Source organism: Perissodus microlepis, chromosome 14, assembly GCF_051167445.1.
Source record: "Perissodus microlepis isolate ML-2025 ecotype Zambia chromosome 14, ASM5116744v1, whole genome shotgun sequence".
Taxonomy (NCBI): domain Eukaryota; kingdom Metazoa; phylum Chordata; class Actinopteri; order Cichliformes; family Cichlidae; genus Perissodus; species Perissodus microlepis.
The window spans coordinates 6,957,782-6,978,458 of NC_140474.1; the positions used below are offsets into that span (position 1 = coordinate 6,957,782).

Genomic DNA, 20,677 nt, shown 5'->3' on the forward strand with positions numbered 1-20,677 from the left:
CAATTTCAAACTGGTTCTTTTTTAAAGTTATCTGTGATGTGTAGACACAACTCTGGTTCATCCCTCGAGTTATTTGTTGCTTGAATGATTCATAGATCAGTGTTAAGTGTACAAATGAAATTCCTCTGAAAACAGGACTTCAGAAAGCCTGGAGAACTGTTGCTCAAGACTGCTTTAAAAATGCCAGACTTAATCTATGGCTGTTGGAGGTTAATAGTGTGGATATGGATATGAAGTGAATGATCTTGGAAAAAATAAGTCTGGTTTCAACACTGAATTTATTTTTCCAAAAGAATCCTATCGATCAGAACACTGATTATTTAGGAGACAGGTACCTACCAATCCAAAGCAGACAGAATCACTGCTGAAATTTCAATTGATGAAGACCCTGGGGTGGAGAGCAGGTGAGACCAACCTATGCACACTATGCAACAACTCCACTAAATGCCCAGGGAGATAAAACCTTTCTGAGATATACACCTTTGTTCAACAGAAAAATAAGTCAATCCTAATGGAAATATGTCCAAAGCACAGCTGCTTAGACCACCCAACAGCTAGTTGGAGAGATGGCTCCCCCAAATCATAAGCTGGGAAGTTCACCTATGAGATCACTTTGTGAAAGGCTCTGAAGTCCAAAGAAAAACAACAACAAAACACTCTGTGCAAAGGGATTTGGGAAGGTGGTCAAATGTCGAGAAATTTGCCATGCTTGGAGAGAAATGGCAAAAAGAAAAGACTGAGAGAAAATTAACAAGAAAACAAAACTGAAGCAAAAAGTCCAGATACAACAGATGATAATGCACAAGACACAAGCATGCACTACTGTGGACATGGAAGAGGAAAGGATGTGAAGGCAGCAATAACATAGGCTGTTTTCTGTATGTGGCTGAAAATGCCTAAAATGTTGCTGTATGAAGCAAAAATCAGCGAGAGAAAGTTAAGTTGGGTTAAGGATTGTCTTGAAAAACAGGAAACTGGGGGTATCTGACTTAGGGTGGGGGATGAGAAGGGGAAGGAGGGGGATGTGAAAATGAGACATGCACGTGCAATGAATGCAAGCGTGTTAACACAGCCATCTCTCACATTTCTGCTAAAACGGAAATAGCTGAGGGGCATATTACGGCCAAAGACTGAATTCATCTGGTGTTTACAAACCCTCTCTACAATGAATTATCTGGGTTGCAGGACAACATGTTAGCTTTTTAGTAAACCCGTGAACAGCCTAAGTGGTAGAGCCATAAAATCTGCAGGACAGGAGATTTTTCCAATGACTGAACAACGCAAAAGAGATTTCCGAAGACAATGAATGAATCTTTCAAACATGCATTTCTGCCGTCACCATGTTGTCCTGTCAACTTGCAGGGCTGTGTCCACTTAATACTACACTATATAACTTTATAACACTTATTAATAAAAAAGCATATCATTATTGAGGCCCTGCAAATTATTTAATCCCAACAATATGTAGACTTGTTGACTGTCATTGCGTCAGGGGAAAATAGCTTGATTATGACATGAGTGAGTAAAATGTAGCGATTGTTAAATACAACTTGAATTTGCTTTCACATTGGAGTGGAAACTCCAACAGACTGCTGTGCTTGCATTTCATGATAAACAGGTGAAGTTTCCACAACAGCGTACACACACAGACACTACAAGTGACAGCACATGTGTCTGAGAGAGCTGACCAAAAACAAAAAAACCCCAAATGTGCAGTCAGAGTGATTTTCACTGATAAATGCCAAGGTTTTTACAGTATCCATGATACCAGTACACATCCTTCTCTTTCAAAAGCTGAACAAGATATTCAAAATGATGCTCAACAGTGCAGTGGAAAAAAATAAAATAAAAATCTCTCTATTTAATCTCTCCAGAGGGGCTGACACTGTGACAATATGTTGATCATTTAATGATGTGTTTTCCTTCTAAGCAGGCCTGCGAGACCGACTATTGAAATTCCTCACTGAGAACGGTCACAAGGTGATGGGCTTCAGAGAAAGTCACCTATGCGGAGGCACGTCCCTCTCTCCCAAAAAACCACAAGCAAATGTGGCGGCGCGAAGGAGGAAGAGCCCATTCCTCTCCTGGGGAGGAAAGTTACACCCCAGGAGAGATTACAATAGCCAGTGCAAACATTTTAACAGTTACAAAAGGCACACAGGCTTGTTATTAACAAGCAGAGGTGAAGCAGGTCAATTTCATAAAACAAGGTTTCAGACAATAACTGCAAATACAGTCCTGCAGAAAGGAAACTTCTAAGGTAGCAGGGCTGGCAATACAGAACTGTCAATCAAGACACTTTATTAACAAACGAACAAGGTTCGCTGCAACGATGCTGCCCTAGTTAAAATAGCACATCAGTAAAATAATTAAACAAAATGGTGGAGACCGGCCACTTGGGGAGGCAACCTACAAGGAGAAGTGCCCAAGGGTGCCACCAATTACTCACCCGTGGACTCTCTGCAATTCTCAATGCCACTTAAATGATGCATTATACCTCTTCTCCAGTGTGTACACTAGCATGCATCAGAGGGAATTCCACCACACATGCCTAGCCCCCACAATAAGTGGTGGCAAACAAACAAACTATAAATTAAGAGATAAAGAACAAAACTCAGTAAATGAGATAGAAAAGAAACAGGAACCAACACGCACAAAACCAAAAAAGACAACTCTAAAGAACCAGTCAATGCCAGTCAGTAAACTACAGCAAAGCAACAACAAGGCTGCAACAACACAGCAGCAGCAGTGCGTAGGCCTGTAACACAAGAAAGAACACAGTCATCCAGGCTCCACCCTGCTATAAGCCAAATTACCCATGAGGATCCAATTTACCACCCTTTAACGGTTACACAGATTAAGCAGTTGCGAGGGGAAATAAATCAGATCTGCAATACTTAAAAACAGACTGTGATCTTTGCCACCTTGAACAGGAACGAACAGCTTTCACTGACTTAATACTGCAGACCTCCATTACTTTACGATTATGAAATCCCGACAAACTGCAGACAAAAAGGGTGGATGCATGACCTCTGTTTTGCTAAAGAAGCATAGAGAAAGACAAAGACCAATAGCATTTTTTTCACTCTCGCTGGAATTACTAGCAGCAGATCTTCCTCTATATATGGAACAACGCAAAAAGGTAGTACTGACTTGACATGACCATGCGGGTTACTCAGAATTAATGCTTTTAGTACTAAGAAAAACAAAGTACACATTTATCAGCTGCTTGTTGGTCAAGATAAGTAAAAAAAAAAGAATTCTGTTGTAAATTACAACAAAAATGCTAAGACCTTTAACAAGAAGGTAACCAACAGCAATGTACACACTATATTACTGGAAATCCCAAATGTCAGGGTTAAAAGTGGCCCTGTATTAAACTCAGCTTCACTTCTCACCACAGATGCAGATGGCGAACCACACGAGTACAGAGAAGTTGTTTCTAAAACTTATTCAGCAGAACTAACCTGACAAGCAGTGGTCACAGAACATGACATCTTAGCATCAGGCACAGGACCGTCTCACTCTTCAGCTCAAGCTGCTGAACTCGTGGGACTAACATGAGCGTGTGAAATCGCTAAGGGTCAAGGAGTCACCATTTCTATCGATTAAAGCCATGCATTTGGGGTGGTGCATGATTTCAGCACTTTATGGAAACAGTGACAGCGTATAACAGTCTCCGGGGAGTGGATTGCACATACTGAGCTTGTAGCTGCATTGCTGGATGCCCTATTGTTCCCCAAGATTACAGTTGTTTGTACATGTGAAACTCACACTTACTCAAAAGACTCCCTATCCCCAGGCAGCTCTAGGGCAGATGTGGCAGCGAAGACAGCAGCTAAACAGACTGTGAAACCAGACCACAGCATTAACATCAAAACCACACAAACTTCATCTCTTAACACAAATTTACAGGCTACCATGCATATCGATACTCTGTTTCACCCACGAGGTATCAACGATGGCATGCATGCAGCACCTGTTTGAACAACCAGGTTGTCAAATGTGCTGAAAAGTTCAGCATGTTGTTTTTTTTTTTTAATTAATATAGAAGCTGTTGGTGTGACATTTCTCATCCCTCTTACACACGGTAAACATCCAGATGACTCACCAACGTCCCAAACATGAGAAATTTTTGTTTTTCAGTCATTCAAGGTGATCCTGAAGAGCAGGCTATTTGCTAGAAAAGTGTGTGGGATTTTTGGCTTTGCACATGTACATTCATTCCTAACAATACTGCAGCTGGTTCTTTTACAAAAGAAATGACTACATTTGAAAAGCTGATCAATTTAAAGAGAAAGTTCTGTGACTGAGCATGTGCTAGAGTTTTGGAAAAATGAAAATCATAGCAGGAGTGTTGGTAGCACTGGCTCTCTTAAAACTGTGTGAACAACTGAATAATAGCATTTCATGAATGAGCTGGATACTTTCCTACCATAATTGTGAAAAAATAATGAAAAAAAAAAATTAAAGTATTGTAAAAAAACAAAACAAAACTGAAAAACGTGTAAAATTTTAAATCACTAGGATGTCGGACTCATCAGCTAAGGCTGTCTCACTTTCTGTTTCACACTGTCTTGACTGAAACCTACCGGAATGCAAGCACTACTATTTTTGGAAGTTGTTTTTATTATTATTTTGTTTTACATACAGATATAATGCTAGAAGTGATTAAATATAATGAAAAAAATGGAATTGTAGTTGTAAATTTGTTGAAAAGTGTTCAAATTATGTATCTTCTATCCACGGTTAGTACAGTGTGTGATTGTAACCTTCATGGACAAAGACATACCTATAAGCTGTGTTTGAGGTCAGGAGGCACTTTAATGCTTTAATACGTGTGGCATTCCCAAGACGTTGTTCTATAAATCTGTGGTCTTTTTGTGATCACATAAGAAAGATGAAAAAGATATTGTTTTGGTATTTCTCCCAAAGTCCTCAACAAAAGTTTGGGACATTTACATCTTCACATCCAGATCTCTGCAGATCAAAAAGTAGCAGTCTGTTGGCTTTCAGGTAGACTTTGCTTGAAAGAAGAATTTCCCATTCTGATGGTTAATTAATCCCATCTAGCCATCACAGTCTCTTGAATAGAATTGGATTTTGTTGCAGTAAAATTCAAATAATTTAAGAACAATAATATGTGTGAAAAAATGTAAGACCACTCATCTCACTCTTACACCTGTCGGTTTGAGGAAGAATAATAACTATAATTGTAAAGAATTTAGCCGACAACAACACACTGAGTTTGTTTGCTTTGCACCAAATATGATTACATGCTGCAAGACTGTGCAGGTATCAGAATAACCATTTGGGTAATTAAGTAAAGCACTGTTAACTTTATAAGGTCTGCACTGCTTTATCCTTTAACAGTTTCCAACTCTTTTAAAGAGCCGCATCTTAACAGGACTAACACCATGTAAAAAAAAACTTATATAAAGTAATAACACAACACATGAAAATCAGCCTTTTGGAGTCTGTCGTGGAAGTCTTAGAAGGCAGTATATAAGATGTAACTGTTACAGCTTGCTAGTCAAAAGCATGTTCTCCAAAACCCCACACTGCCACCCTTTGGCTTATACCTAAAATATTGTCCCACAGCAAAATGATGTCACAGATATTAATTTACACTCGTTATGAGTCACAGTGTTCTCCGCACACAAAATAAACACAAAATAAACTGAGCATCAAAAAAGTTTACATCATCTAATGCGGCATTAGTTTTATGTGTGGCACACAAGAAAAGAAAGACAAAGAGTGTACAACAGAGACCTCTGGTTGGTAAACTTTAATGTTCTCCCTAACCAACACATTATTACAGGATACCTTCAGTGTCTGTACAACAGGTGGCAGTGATGCACCAAAACACATGGATGACGCTACATCCACACCTATGCCTTACTGTACAGACAAATATCTATCATTAAAAAAATATTTAATTTCTGTATGATCTTTTCTCCCTGATCATAACAACCACAACACTGTCTGTCTGTAACAGGTGGGAGATTTAAGGCCAAACTTTAAGGTAGAAAGGATGTGTGTTTATCTTGAGAGGGGCCTAATAACTGAATGCTCTGCATCCCATTCTGCTTTTTCACTATGAACAAAAAAATGTCTACACTCTGAGATCAGAGTACTCTGATAGTGTATTGAGATCATATGATATTGGCATGCTGGATTGTGTTAAGAATGGCATCTAGCATAAAAATCTGTCAAATCAAATATCTGGGGCTGTGGCAACTTGTGACTAGGGGAGCAGTTAAAAGTAACTCCATCTGTGTTGTTTGTGATAGAATGGTGCCTGAAGATCTGCGATGATGTTTGTGAGAAGAAGCATTTTACATTCAGTTATATATAAAAAGGGATCCAAAGAGGAGATGCTAATATGTGAAACTATGATCTCTCTTTTTAATCTTTGTTTGTACTCTCTCTGTAACATTTTAGATCAACTGAAGGCTTTTCAGAAAGCTTTTAGGCCAGCCTGGTGACACTGAATCACAATAGTGCAGCCTAAAAGTTACAAATAGATGGGTTTTAGAGCACTCTGAGAAATGATGAGACATTCTGTTCAAATCACATTAAAAATAATTTAAAACAAACAAACAAACAAACAAAAAACTCACATACAAAATAAACTGAGCAACAACAACAACACACACAGCTGCTGATGCTGCATTAATTAAGCGAGAATCAACAACCACACAGGAATCACTGCGCGTGTATAGAAGTTGAAACCTTGCTCTTCACATGACACCCAGGAGAGCAGCTTCGTTTTATACAATTTTTGAAGAGCAATAACATTCACAACCCAACTCACAACACAGCTGCAGTGTTTGCATGTGCATGAACATGAGGCGCAGAGAGCACGGATGGTAAACACTATCAACAGAGACGATGTGGCTGCACCGGCCGCGTTGGTACCATCGCAGATAGATAAAATATTTAAATGTTAGAGAGGATTATTTTAGGAGGAGACCTCACAGCTCCTTGATTTGAAATGAAATCAGCTGATTCGTTGGATGGGGGCGGGTTCAAATACGGGTGGAAGCCATCTTGGACGTTTGCTTGACTCCGACAAGACTCGTTGGTAGTTAGCTAAAGATTGCTCACAAATACCGCTTACGGCACCGGCTATTTCAATAGCTCAAGGTAAACGTCCTTATAATGAATCTGCTTCAATTCACAAATAGATCATTGCTTTAGGTTCAGCTGTTATTTCTTGTAGATAACACTAGGCTTTAGTGTTTATTATTTTACCGTCGCTAGCCTTGCTAGCAGACCTAGCACGGCAATCTCATTGCAGCTAAAGTTAATGCTGGTTGATGGCGGATAGCCAGTCAGTCTTGTTATTGGGCTGACATTTGAAATGGTCAGATGAGTTAATCGTGTAACATTGACTGGAATAAATGTATATGAATTCGGTATTGTGGTGTTGATTAACGTGAAAAGATTGAAATTAATGTACCAGAAAGTCATGTCTGTAACTAGCCTACCTACTCCTCCTTCGAGGGTAGATTTTTTTTTTCATTTTTTATTAAACGAGTACACTAATCACCGTTGAACCATTAGTTAAAGTATGCATCCAGTAGAAATCACACGCAGCACACTCGTATCCAACTGTACACTTAATTTGCCAATGCTCTTTAATTTATCAAGGCCGCTTATTCATTGTTTGCGAAGCTAAATAACATTCGCTGTCAGCGCTGTGTCGGCTAACTTTTGACATTAGGCCAGCCGTCAAGTGTTTCTGCTGTCCGTTAGCAAAATGGTGACTTTAAGTCTCACCAAACCCGAGGACTGCATGCTGGGGAGCTGTTATTCCACCGATGTTTCTATTTTGCCATTTCTAACGCTGTCTTGTGTGTTTTAGGTTTGGACAGCCCCGAGGAAGGACACAGCGGCCCAGTTTAGCTAATCAAGATGGCTAGCTGAACAGTCGGCCAATGCTTGAACGCTTGCGAAGCCCTCTTGGAGTATTCCAGATAATGTTGACAAAATTAATCTATGCTAAGCCCTAATTTAATTTCCATGCATAGAAGTCTTATAAAAAACGAGAAGAGGAATTTGTTTCTGGACACTTGATATCACAAAAGACATTGTTGAAGAGTAAATGATTTAGTATTTACCTTTAGTTGATTAAGATTTAAAAAGGCGAGGGCAATTTTTACGTTTTGAGTGGACTCACTTCACCTGGAAACTGTTAAAGGTTTCATTGCTGTTGGAATAAAGTTGAGCCAAGTCAACATGAGCACCGCCAGAACGGAGAACCCAGTGATTCTGGGCTTGCCCAACCAGAATGGACAGCTCAGAGGCTCGGTGAAGCCTGCTGGAGCACCAGGTGGAGGTGGAGGAGGGCCGCAGCAGCAGCTTAACCAGATGAAAGGCACAATCAACAATGGAAACTCCCAGCCAGCCCCTACAACAAATGCTGTCATCAAGTAAGTTATTTAATACTAAAATTAAACAATTTTGACTTCTCATTACAACTACTGCTGTCAGTTAAATGTGATACTGCTTGTTAATAATAATTCTGGCCTCCACAGGCCTGGAGATGACTGGAAGAAAAATTTGAAATTGCCCCCAAAGGACATGAGGATGAAAACTTCGGTTGGTAACACGTTTCTTTTGACCTGGAAGCTTATATATCCTATTACTCATTTGTTTTTTGGGCTGTCAATAAAAATATTCAGTGCTGTGTTTAATAACTCATTTTTATCCAAGCCTACAATCACTGTTATATTAATATATGTGTTCCACACAAGCTGTCAAAGTACTCTTCTTCATATACAATCATTCTGTGACAATTACAGGATGTGACTGCAACTAAAGGCAATGAGTTTGAAGATTATTGCCTAAAGAGGGAGCTGCTTATGGGAATCTTTGAGATGGGCTGGGAAAAGCCATCTCCAATCCAGGTATGTTAAGACTGCTTTGATTTGACGGCTGAACAAGAAGGCATGTTTGTGCATAAGGAAGTGCATACTTTGGCTCTTACAGAATAGATTGTAGTGCATAAAAGGACAGACGAGTTCAGACAGTTCATTGACACGTGATCAGTGTTAAATGTAGTCAACAGTTTTTAGTTGACTATTAAAGGTTAAATGTAACAGTTAATTCTTCAAACCTGTGAAAATTGCTATTCCTGCAGTATGGCTCAGGAGCATTGTAGTACCTATTAGGTTGTTTAGGTAGTGCCTGTTAGCATGTGTCCTAAAAACTCTGGTGAACCCTCTTGGACATACCATAATATTTCTTATTACTTAGTGGGTGGACTGACACACAATGTTTGTACATTTGTTGTACCCAGGTTATGCATTTCAGCTTTGATTTCATCAGTTATCAATTAAAAAAAAAACAAAACAAAACATTGGCTTGTTTGTTTTGTTTTTTCTGTGGCATTTTTGCCTTTATTGGAAAGTGGAACAGTGACAATGGTAAGGACAGTGGGGAGAGACTTGAATCCAGGCACTTTCACTCGGCTATGTGACATGTGGCGCCCATCTCCTCAGTTGTCTTTATGCATTTTCATGAGTTTAACATCTTTAGTAGCTCGTTTGGCAAATTTGGTTTATTACACTTCACTTATAAGCTTTAGAATCACTCTCGGCTGCACAGAATAAGTTTCAGTTTCTCAGCACTTATCCATCGGAAGGAACGATGTAAACAAAGTATGCTAATGAGTGGTGGCCTATTTCAGATAGGCAAACTGCAGGGTGGGTGGATGTGTTTATGGGCTGTTAGTAGACAAAGTAAATGGAACTTGAAAAATTAACATTTTACCTTCCACTCAGAACAATTGTATTACATGTTTGCACTAGAATAAATTCATTAGATGTGTGATGTGACTGAAGCAAAAAGTATTCTTTGTATTTATCTCTTTGTCTGCAGGAGGAGAGCATCCCCATTGCACTGTCAGGAAGAGATATTTTGGCCAGAGCCAAGAATGGCACGGGAAAGAGTGGAGCCTACCTCATTCCCTTACTTGAACGCATTGACCTGAAGAAGGACTGCATACAAGGTGAGAGAGCTCATTTTCAACAAGATTAATTTTTTTTATTATAAATGTTGAATTTTAGCTTGTCTCATTTGAAAGTCATTAAATGGGTTGTTAAAAAAAAGGGGGTGGTGAAAATGAAATCAGTATGCCCTTGATAAACCTTGACACATAATGAGCCTTTACTGATGATTTGGTCAAATCAGTGATACCAAAAAGCAACTGCTTTAGTATTGAAATTTAACTAGAAATGCAAAAGTCATCAACATTTACATATTTTTTTTTCTAATGCCAATTTTAATATTACTTACTTAGGATAACAGGAGAAACAAACTGTAGTTGTATAAACAGTTGATATATTTTGACATTTGCTGTTCAGGGTTTCCAAAATAAAATGGCAACTATATATATTTACACTCTGTAAATTCTGCACAACAGTGCTGCTGAAACGGTTTACAACAGACTCACGTTTTAACCAAAAAACATTTTAAATTGCAAATCACATCGTGCTACACATGCGATTCCTAAATGTCAGCTTCTCTTCTAGAGTTTTCTGCTTCAAGAGCACAAAATCAGATCCTCATCCAAATGCATTATTTTGCTCGAGGCTAGGTTTCCTTTTATTGATGGTCTAGTTTGTTTTGCTCCATTTAACATGTAACTACATTTTTATTCTCTTTTCTGAAGACTGTTTTTGACTATGTTATGAATACAACAGTGTCTGATAAAGACATGTAAGCATCTTTTTTTTGTTGATTCATTGTGTCTTCATAAAAATGAAAGTGGTGGGACAAGGTCTGAGACATGTTACTGATCAGAGCATGTTTTAATTTGTTTTTGATTCTTGAAAATGTAGTAGTACCATTGCATTTGATTCTATTCTTAATTACTTGCAAATGTTTAAAAAAATGATAATAAATAAGTCTTCTCTTTTTCCAGCTTTGGTCATAGTGCCCACCAGAGAACTGGCTCTGCAAGTAAGCCAAATATGTATCCAGGTCAGCAAACACATGGGTGGTGTGAAGGTCATGGCAACCACAGGTGGAACCAATCTCCGTGATGACATCATGAGACTCGATGAAACGGGTAACCTTTCACACGTAACATCAGTTATTACAGTCTTATATTTTATAACACTGTATATCTTTTATTTATTTTTATTGGTTTCAGTGTTATTATATGGAAGGTATTTGCCAGGAGTAAGATTTAGGAAAATTGGAAATTAATCTAACAATACAACAGTTAGTGAAGACAGTTGACTTACATTAATGTAATGCGTCCCCCCTCCCAGTAAACAACAAATCTTTGAGTTGTACTGGCAAATTTTACCAATAGTGATGTGCGGATCGATACTGAAATATCGATTCCTCCGATACCAGTCATTTATGTTCTAGAATCGATTCTCACATTAAAATATTGATATTTTAGTAATTTAGGGTAAATTTGTAGTTTATCATTAACAGGAACACAGTGGAAATAACCTATATCATTCGGATTGTCTACAATTGGAAGGAACTACTTCCTCTTCCGCCTTTCATAGTCATGTGCGAAATATGGCTGTATAAATGTGGCAGCCCCTTGGCGTGCGCACTCACAACAATGGCTGAGCGTAATTGGAGTTATGTACGGACCTATTTTACATCCACAAACAGCCCAGACTGGTTTGCCATACATGTGGCAAGAAAGTGAGGTGTTGTGGCAACATCACAAATTTGTCAAACACCCCAGAGTAAATCATATCACAGAATATGACAAGCGTATGTTAAAGCGAACTGAAGAGGAGGAGTGGACAGGTGCTGCTTGGGCGAGACAGACGTCCTTTAGTGCTGCAGGCAGGCAAGGTGTTCAAATAGCGCACAACTTCAGGTTTTTTATTTCTATATGATGAACTCTGCATTATTAAGTGATAAGAACAAGTAATTCAATTCAATTCAATTTTATTTATATAGCGCCAAATCACAACAAAAGTCGCCTCAAGGCGCTTCACAGATACAGAGAAAAACCCAACAATCATATGACCCCCTATGAGCAAGCACTTTGGCGACAGTGGGAAGGAAAAACTCCCTTTTAACAGGAAGAAACCTCTGGCAGAACCAGGCTCAGGGAGGGGCGGCCATCTGCTGCGACCGGTTGGGGTGAGAGAAGGAAGACAGGATAAAAGACATGCTGTGGAAGAGAGACAGAGGTTAATAACAGATATGATTCAATGCAGAGAGGTCTATTAATACATAGTGAGTGAGAAAGGTGACTGGAAAGGAAAAACTCAATGCATCTTGGGAATCCCCCGGCAGCCTACATCTATTGCAGCATAACTAAGGGAGGATTCAGGGTCACCCGGTCCAGCCCTAACTATATGCTTTAGCAAAAAGGAAAGTTTTAAGCCTAATCTTAAAAGTAGAGATAGTTTCTGTCTCCCGAATCCAAACTGGAAGCTGGTTCCACAGAAGAGGGGCCTGAAAACTGAAGGCTCTGCCTCCCATTCTACTTTTAAATACTCTAGGAACAACAAGTAGGCCTGCAGAGCGAGAGCGAAGTGCTCTAATAGGGTGATATGGTACTACAAGGTCATTAAGATAAGATGGGGCCTGATTATTTAAGACCTTGTATGTGAGGAGCAGGATTTTGAATTCAATTCTGGATTTAACAGGAAGCCAATGAAGGGAAGCCAAAACAGGAGAAATATGCTCTCTCCTTCTAGTCCCTGTCAGGACTCTTGCTGCAGCATTTTGGATTAGCTGAAGGCTTTTCAGTGAGTTTTTTGGACATCCTAATAATAATGAATTACAGTAGTCCAGCCTGGAAGTAATAAATGCATGAACTAGTTTTTCAGCGTCACTCTGAGACAGGATATTTCTAATTTTAGAGATGTTGCGCAAATGGAAGAAAGCAGTCTTACATATTTGTTTAATATGTGCGTTGAAGGACATGTCCTGGTCAAAAATGACTCCAAGGTTCCTCACAGCGTTACTGGAGGCCAAGGTAATGCCATCCAGAGTATGAATCTGGTTAGATACCATATTTCTAAGATTTTCAGGGCCGAGTAGAATAACCTCAGTTTTATCTGAATTAAGAAGCAGAAAGTTAGCGGCCATCCAGGTCTTTATGTCTTTAAGACATTCCTTAATCTGATGTCCTGTAATCATTATGACGCTAGAATTTGAGATACAATAAATAAAATAAGTTTTTGTACAAAGTATCGGTATCTGATCAGTATCGTCGATACCACCCAGAATTTTACTTGGTATCGGATCGGAAAGGAAATCAGTGGTATCGCACATCACTATTTACCAAACCAACTAAGACTGAAACTCAATCTGTATTAACAAAATTTTGATTTGCAAATTTACAGTTTAGCTTATTTTTTCCATTTAACTAAGGGTTTTTCCCCTCCTCCCTTAGCTACTCTTCTTTTCAGTTTAGCTTTAGTTAATGCTAAATACTCTTGGTGGGAGTCAACATGATTATTTCACACTGAAGTCTGTGTAAGTCTGTGCAGTCTCCTGTATGGATTTCCTCATACAGTCTGAAATCAGGGGTGATCTGAATCGTCTGCTTTACTGTCTGTCTGTGACGATTTTTTTTTTTTTTTTTTTTTTAGAAGATGTAAATTGAAATATTCCTGGATCTTTGGTACATCTCTAGTTGAATCCTAAATGTTGGTATTGTATACTATATGATTGCTACCAAAGCTCATTTGATTGGAGTAAATGAAAATCTTCATCTATACTTAAAACAAACAAACAAACATGAGTGCATCAAAGGAAGGCATTATAAGCTGCACTGAGATCTGCAAAGGAGAAAAGATGATAAGCACAGTCTGGCTTAATTTTCAAGTTTTTGCCTGATCTTATCTGTAGCCAATACAAAAAATAGACCCCTGTAAACACACACACACATTTCGCAGGCAGTCAATGCTGATGTCTGAAATGTTAACTAATGAAAACACATGTATTGATCTGGTTACTGTCAAATGCATATTGATTTTTTTGTTAAAGTTGTCAATATAGCTTTTGTTGAACATTCGTCAGCGGCTGAATATCAGCAATATGATAATCGTGATCATTTGCCATCATTCCTCCACTGAAATGTGGACACTTAAATTCTGATAACGCTGCCATTCTCAGAAAATGTGGTAGACCTTAATTATTGTTACCTTTTGCTTTTTATTTTTCAGTACATGTGGTCATTGCCACACCTGGAAGGATTTTAGACCTCATCAAGAAAGGAGTGGCCAAAGTTGGTCAAGTGCAGATGATTGTTCTAGATGAAGTGAGTGAAGCTGTTTACTTTTATTAGACCTTTTTTTTCTAAATAAGTGCATTTAGATAATTTGGGTCAGTCAGGTGATGGAGCTAAATGTCTTTTTTTTCCCCCATCTCCTGTTCAAAAGGCTGACAAGCTCCTGTCTCAGGACTTTGTGGTCATGATGGAGGAGATCCTGGGCTTTTTGCCCAAGCAGAGGCAGATTTTGCTTTATTCTGCAACCTTCCCTCTCAGCGTGCAGAAGTTCATGGTACATTTTGTTTCCTTATTCATGAACTTGTGATTTCAAATAAGCATAACAATGTTACAACTTGCATTTCAACCTGTATATAATCATTTCTATGTATTTTTGTAGAATTCACACTTGCAGAAACCCTATGAAATCAACCTAATGGAGGAGCTTACACTGAAGGGTGTGACTCAGTATTATGCTTATGTAACTGAAAGGCAAAAAGTCCATTGCCTCAACACCTTGTTTTCCAGGGTGAGTTTTGCCTCTCTGCACTTGTAAATTAAAAAAAAAAATGTACAAATAGGAAGAGTCTGATGAACATGCAATTGTTTACTTATATTTTTGCATCATTTCTTTTTTAGCTCCAGATCAACCAGTCCATAATCTTCTGCAACTCGTCTCAGAGAGTGGAGCTCCTTGCCAAGAAGATCTCCCAGCTTGGTTATTCGTGTTTCTACATTCATGCAAAGATGAGACAGGTCAGCTTAAAGTACTGCCCCAGAAAAGCTTGTTCACCAAAATGCACAATTGATTTTTGCAAGAACTGCTGTTCACTCCAACATCCTGTTTATGGAGAGTTGGCACTGCCAGCCCCCAGACTGACTACATGATAAAAAAAATATAACTGTTAACACTTGGGTTGCTGCAGAAACAGATTTTCCACTGCTTTACTTGTCATTTGTTTTTGCATGTTATGAATACCTGAGATGACAGCTTAGTTACTGACTCAGCATACGTGCTTATACCTCACCTAACATGGTTTACATCAGTTGTGGACAAGTGTTATGAGAGTAAAAAGGCATGCATTATCTCTATGTAATCTCTCCGTATGTAATTCAATGATGCCCTGAAGTGAATAAATCTGCTTCTAAATGCATTTTTTTAAAATCCGTTTTCCAGGAACATCGTAACCGTGTATTCCACGACTTCAGAAATGGCCTGTGCCGGAATCTAGTCTGCACTGGTAAGTGAAAGAAACGTGTGTACAACTGCCGCATTTTACCAGTAGGAGTTGAAAGAAACTGAGATAGGATTTTTATTACTGCTATTATTATTAGTAGTAGTAGTTTTTGATGGTAAAACTGAGCTGTTTTATTGTGTACATCTCTAGTTTGCTTTTGTTTTTTGTTTTTTTTGTAGTGACTGATTTGCGCAAGCCTATTTTCTTTAATGTTCTATCCTGCGTGGTTTGATCTTTATTACTTTCCCCCTCTAGACCTCTTCACAAGAGGAATCGACATTCAAGCTGTGAATGTTGTGATCAATTTTGATTTTCCTAAGCTGGGAGAAACGTACCTTCATCGCATCGGTAGATCTGGTAAGGGCCATGACTCGGACTGTTTTCATCCTTTTTGCTTTGACTGTTTCACTCTTGTCTGCAATATAAATGCATTTTATGCAGCAAAAAATGCTAAAGCAATTATTTAAGCTCTTGACTACCATAATTTCCAGGCCGCTTCGGACACCTGGGTCTAGCTATCAACCTCATCACGTATGACGATCGCTTCAACCTGAAAGGGATTGAGGAGCAGCTTGGAACAGAAATAAAGCCCATCCCTGGCATCATTGACAAGAGCCTATACGTGGCAGAGTACCACAGTGAGAGTGGCGAAGAAGTCAAGCCATGAGCCAGTGAGTACACAGATATGCGACCAGCTGGTTTATAGATGGTCGGAAGATAATTTATCTCCTGTGATTTAATCTTTTTCATCCTGCCGGTTCGAATAAGTTTTACAAACGAGCTGATGGATATGAGCTGTTGCAGAGCTAGTGCTTTGCTGCTTGGTATGCTGGATACTTCGGCACCTTGCTGACACAGCTAAATACAATTTAGCCATGATTACTGTCATTACCTGGACTGTGCTTTTCTTGCTGCTCTTAGTGAACATATATCCTGTGAGGAAAGTCTGTTACTTTTATTTTTAAAGATGGCAAAAGAAATCTACAAAGGTTTTTCAATATAATATAGTGTGTATATTTGCAGTGTGAAAAATGGTGTGTATTCAAATGGTCAATTTTGCTACGTCACTGCTGTTATGCAGAGTATCAGCGTGTCAGCCATAATCGCAGTCGAATTCTCTAAATACTAAAAAGATACTTCAGTGCTTCCTTTATCACCTCCTTCAGCAGAGGACACATTGAAACGATCACTGAAACAGCAGAGCAGATCATGTGAGTGTTCCGAAGTGTTTTCTGTTTGCTGCTGCTTCAACAGGCGGCTAAAGCCACATGTGAACTATGAACATTAATGTTGCTGTAATAAAAGCCTATCAAGCGGATACCATGTTTTTTTAAAAAAAAAAAAAAAAATGCACCAAAGAATTACATAAGTTCTATAAATTAATCATGAGCTGTAGCCGTTGTTTCATTGCCAGCATTTTAGGTGTTTTTTTTTCCCCCTTGGTCAGCAGGGATAAGTTGCATTGAACATTCAGATAGGAATATATTGGTTAGGAATGAGATGCACGTCTTAGTCCCAAGTTTATGTGCTGTTGTCTTAATTCCTTATAAATTCTGCTTCAAACCTTGCTATGATCTTACAGAGTTTCTGAGATCAAGGAAAAGTAGCTAGGAAAAAGGACAAGGAGGCTTTTTTTTTTTTTTTTTTTTTTTTTTTTTTTTTTGGTACAGTGTTTCCAGGCAACAGAAGATGAAATGTCTTTACCATCCTTAATATATCCTTGTAGAAGTTGGCTATCTGCTAATGACACCTGAGTTGATACATTTATACAGGTTGCTTCCAGCAAATCGGTCTTGATTTTGATGATAAGAATTATTTAGGCATTTCAGTCATGGTGTCAGGAATGTCCTCCTGCATGTGCACAGAGAAATCGTACCCTAGTTTCACTCTGAAATAATGGTCATCTGATCTATGAAAAATCAGCCGGTTTGTGAACAAAGATAAAAGAAAAAGACCACTACACTGTAACTCCACTGTAAATCAAGAACTTCGCTAATGTGTAGAATACAGTTTTTATCTGAGTGTTGTTAGTGGGGGTTTTGTTGAACAGTCTGGTCTAATGTGATATTTTTTTTCCCCTCTCCTTTTTCTAGAGACCAGTCCATCCTCCACTCCCCTCTGTATTCTACTTCATCCCCCACATCTTTGGATTTTTTTTTTTTTTTTTTTTTAAATGTACAGTTGCTGTATGTCTTCCTTTTTTGGATGCCACCATTAGGAATGCGTGCTTTGATGGATGTGTTATTGGAAGAACTCATCTGCCTTTTTAAGGCTCTTTGCTGCACCACCACACCCTGAAGACATGGGCACCACGAGGAAAGAATGGGACCAAGTCAGAAACGTTATCAGTGCACATTGTGATGATTCATATCCACCACTGACACAAAGCCAGCACCAACAGAGAGCGATAGGACACCCTCCATTCTCCACTTTTAAGTTCGGAAGTTTTATCCAATTAATATCAAGTGCCTTAAACAGTTCAGCTTGTTCTAAAGTAATAACCCCTCATTATCGGTCATCTCTCTCCACTCCATGTTACATATTTCTGTTCACCTAATTGAAAATTTGTTACACTAATTTAATGTCTGACAAAATAGGTGAATTCATACCCGTCTTTGGTTGGGTCATCCATTCACAGCAACTGGAGATGATTGGAGGCAGACTGGTCTGAATTATCTTCTTGCTGGCTAAGCTGAACTTGAGTCTGGCTGATAAATGAGGACAAACTTGGATTTCCATGGACAGAGATGCTGGATTTTTTTTGTTTTTGGTTTTTCCCTTTCTCCAAGATGCAGCCAGACTGTCAGTCATTGGTGAAAAAAAAACTTGTGCTTCTGAGAGACCCAAACTCTTTCCTCTGTCTTCAGCATCAGAACACTAAAAATAATAATTAAGCAGCCTTGCAACACCATGAGTCATGAGGATTCCTGTTTTGGTGGAGTTTATTTGGAGCGAATGCCTGACGTGTATTTTTATTTTTTCTCCCTCCTTTCTTCTTCGGTCGGTCTTTTGTCGTCCTGTGTTTCACCTTCCTATGGGTGGCCATACTTAATTCTGTGAGACGTGCAGCCAGCGTTTGGGGTGCACCTTACACTTTGTGTATATACCTTCATTTTAAGATTGTTTTAAACAAGTTAAAAAGGCTGCCTGACAAACTGAAAAGCCATCCGCCCCTTCCCTCTTGTTAGCACTGGAGATGGTTTCCCGAACTGCCAGTTTGTTTGATCTGCAATATTGGCCTGTGAATTTATTTATAATTTTAGAAATTGCAGAATTTACCGGAATCTAAAACATTTAAATGGCGTGGTTCATGAAATGTTTTTAGAGACAGTTATTGCTGAAAATCTTTTTAGCCCATGCATATTTGTTGGAATGTTTCTTCAAAGATGCACTTAACTGTTTAAATTGTTGCCCTTGTTCTTTTGCTTCCAGTGTTAACAAGTGCGAGTCTTGACAGATGGCTTTCCGAAGCTTGTGCATTTGAGTAATGAATTCTTTGTCACCAGCCTTGACTTGTGAAACTCTTGAAACACTCTTAAGATCTCTTATACTGAGTGCTGGTGTTGGAAAAGAAAATATTCTATTACTTACTACTCGCTGCAGTGCAGCTGAATTGGCAGATAATTTGTTTTGTGGCGACGGTATTAGCTGTTACGTTGATTTATGCCCTGTTTAAGCACAGCTACATTACTTCCTAATATTGAGGGAGGGGCAGGAAGTTCCCCTCCTTCTGCAGAATGTTGGCCGACTGCATCAAAACGAACCATCTGAAATCATCTAAAATGTAGCAGGAACAAATTCTGTGCTTTGCAAGTTGGCTGGCTTTTGTGAAACCAGCTAACAAAAGATACTTTAAAAACGAACATGAGCAAGTTGATCAGCACTTAAAACACAGATGGTTCATGCAGCTACACTTACTGCACTACTTTTTACACACTAGATACCCACTTGGGAGTAAAGTGCATGCTAGTGCAGGGAGGGGGAATGAACAAGATGGGTTAGAAAATTACTTTGTCAGACTGCTTGTTTAAGACATAACTTGGGCATCCCAGCCTGCTGAGTTTATGGCTAATTTCTCTGCCCTTTATTGCTTTTTGTTTTGGGTTTTGGGGCTTTACCTCTGCATTTTATATGCAACGTGACAACCTTACATTTGCATTGAGGTCCTCTGATCACTTTGTTCAGCTGAAACCTTTTTGTAACTGAGGTGTTCCCTTTAATATGGCGAGATGCTCTCTTAACTGTTTTAACCAATGGGAAGTATTGCTCATTTAATTTAAGCTCATTTCAAAAGATAAGTGTAGCAGAGATGATTAGTTACCCGTGTATTTCTCATTGGTTAGACTCTGATCCCTGTTCTCACACTTCTGCTGTTGTCCCAGAAATACTTGCACATCTAAACTGATAATTAGGCTGTTTGTTTTTTGGGGGGGTGGGGGGAATTTTTCTCGTTTAAAGTCAAAATTAAATTTGAGCATTAGTGGAGTCGACAGGGATCTGTTTGTGCAGGCACTTGGCAGCTGTCTGTTTCTTATCAGCCCACTGGCAGTAATTGATGCAGCAAAATGCTTTGAGGCTAAAATTGACGATCCTTCGAGGTTCAGCGTATGGCTGCCTTCATGTGGGAGCTAGTTTTACTGCTAGTGGCTGTCATGGAGAACCTTAACAACTGAGACAAGAGCATCTTTCCCCAGATTGGGCATCTAATTGGTTAGTAAAATTGTCTCTTTTGTTAAGGTCTTTTTTTTTTTTCTTAAATTTGGGAGGAGGTTGAATTGGTACGCCTGCTGCCCTGATGCATAAGTTCGTCCTCTTGATTGTTGTGACACATTAATAACACAACTTTTGTGTACAATTTGGCCGTCCCATCTCTCAACTGTCAAGAGACGATAGGAGTCCTTTTTAGGATTTCTTTCTGAATTTATGCATCAGTAAAATATTTGGGGTGGGGCCTGTGGGTACTTCAGAAACAGGATATCTAAAGATCCAAAGTTTAGGTAATGGGTACGAAAAGGTTTGAAAGAGTTACCCCGCTTTTTTCTTTTCAAAATGAAATGTTCAATGGAGTACACGTTTCATGAAAAAGGCTCCAAATTTAAGTGAAATTTTCTTTATTTTGAATTTGGTTGCTTAATTGGCAGATTTTTCAGTGATGCAAGATGTCATAAATATTACTGGATTTGATTAAAAGTTGTGTTCAATAAAGCTCACTGAAATTTATTGTCTG

General features: G+C 38.9%; 1 protein-coding gene across 1 annotated transcript; it reads left to right on the plus strand.

Annotated features, from left to right (window-relative positions):
• The first annotated feature begins 7,020 nt into the window (after positions 1 to 7,020).
• Positions 7,021 to 20,670, plus strand: ddx6 (DEAD (Asp-Glu-Ala-Asp) box helicase 6). The gene is made up of 14 exons (XM_084950883.1): positions 7,021 to 7,149; positions 7,871 to 8,438; positions 8,544 to 8,607; positions 8,811 to 8,915; positions 9,889 to 10,018; positions 10,934 to 11,080; positions 14,169 to 14,263; positions 14,385 to 14,507; positions 14,613 to 14,741; positions 14,852 to 14,968; positions 15,390 to 15,453; positions 15,706 to 15,807; positions 15,942 to 16,121; positions 17,544 to 20,670. Exons 2-13 carry the CDS (start codon positions 8,245 to 8,247, stop codon positions 16,115 to 16,117), a joined length of 1,446 nt encoding a protein of 481 aa, XP_084807009.1. The 5' UTR covers positions 7,021 to 7,149; positions 7,871 to 8,244; the 3' UTR covers positions 16,118 to 16,121; positions 17,544 to 20,670.
• The last annotated feature ends 7 nt before the right edge of the window (positions 20,671 to 20,677 follow it).

What these genes read in the sequence shown, in the direction of transcription:
- ddx6 (XM_084950883.1), top strand. Translation starts at nt 8,245, where the DNA reads ATGAGCACCGCCAGAACGGAGAACCCAGTGATTCTGGGCTTGCCCAAC. An exon ending in AGATGATTGTTCTAGATGAA is followed by an intron (nt 14,264 to 14,384) that starts GTGAGTGAAGCT and finishes CCTGTTCAAAAG; the next exon opens with GCTGACAAGCTCCTGTCTCA. An exon ending in TCAGCGTGCAGAAGTTCATG is followed by an intron (nt 14,508 to 14,612) that starts GTACATTTTGTT and finishes GTATTTTTGTAG; the next exon opens with AATTCACACTTGCAGAAACC.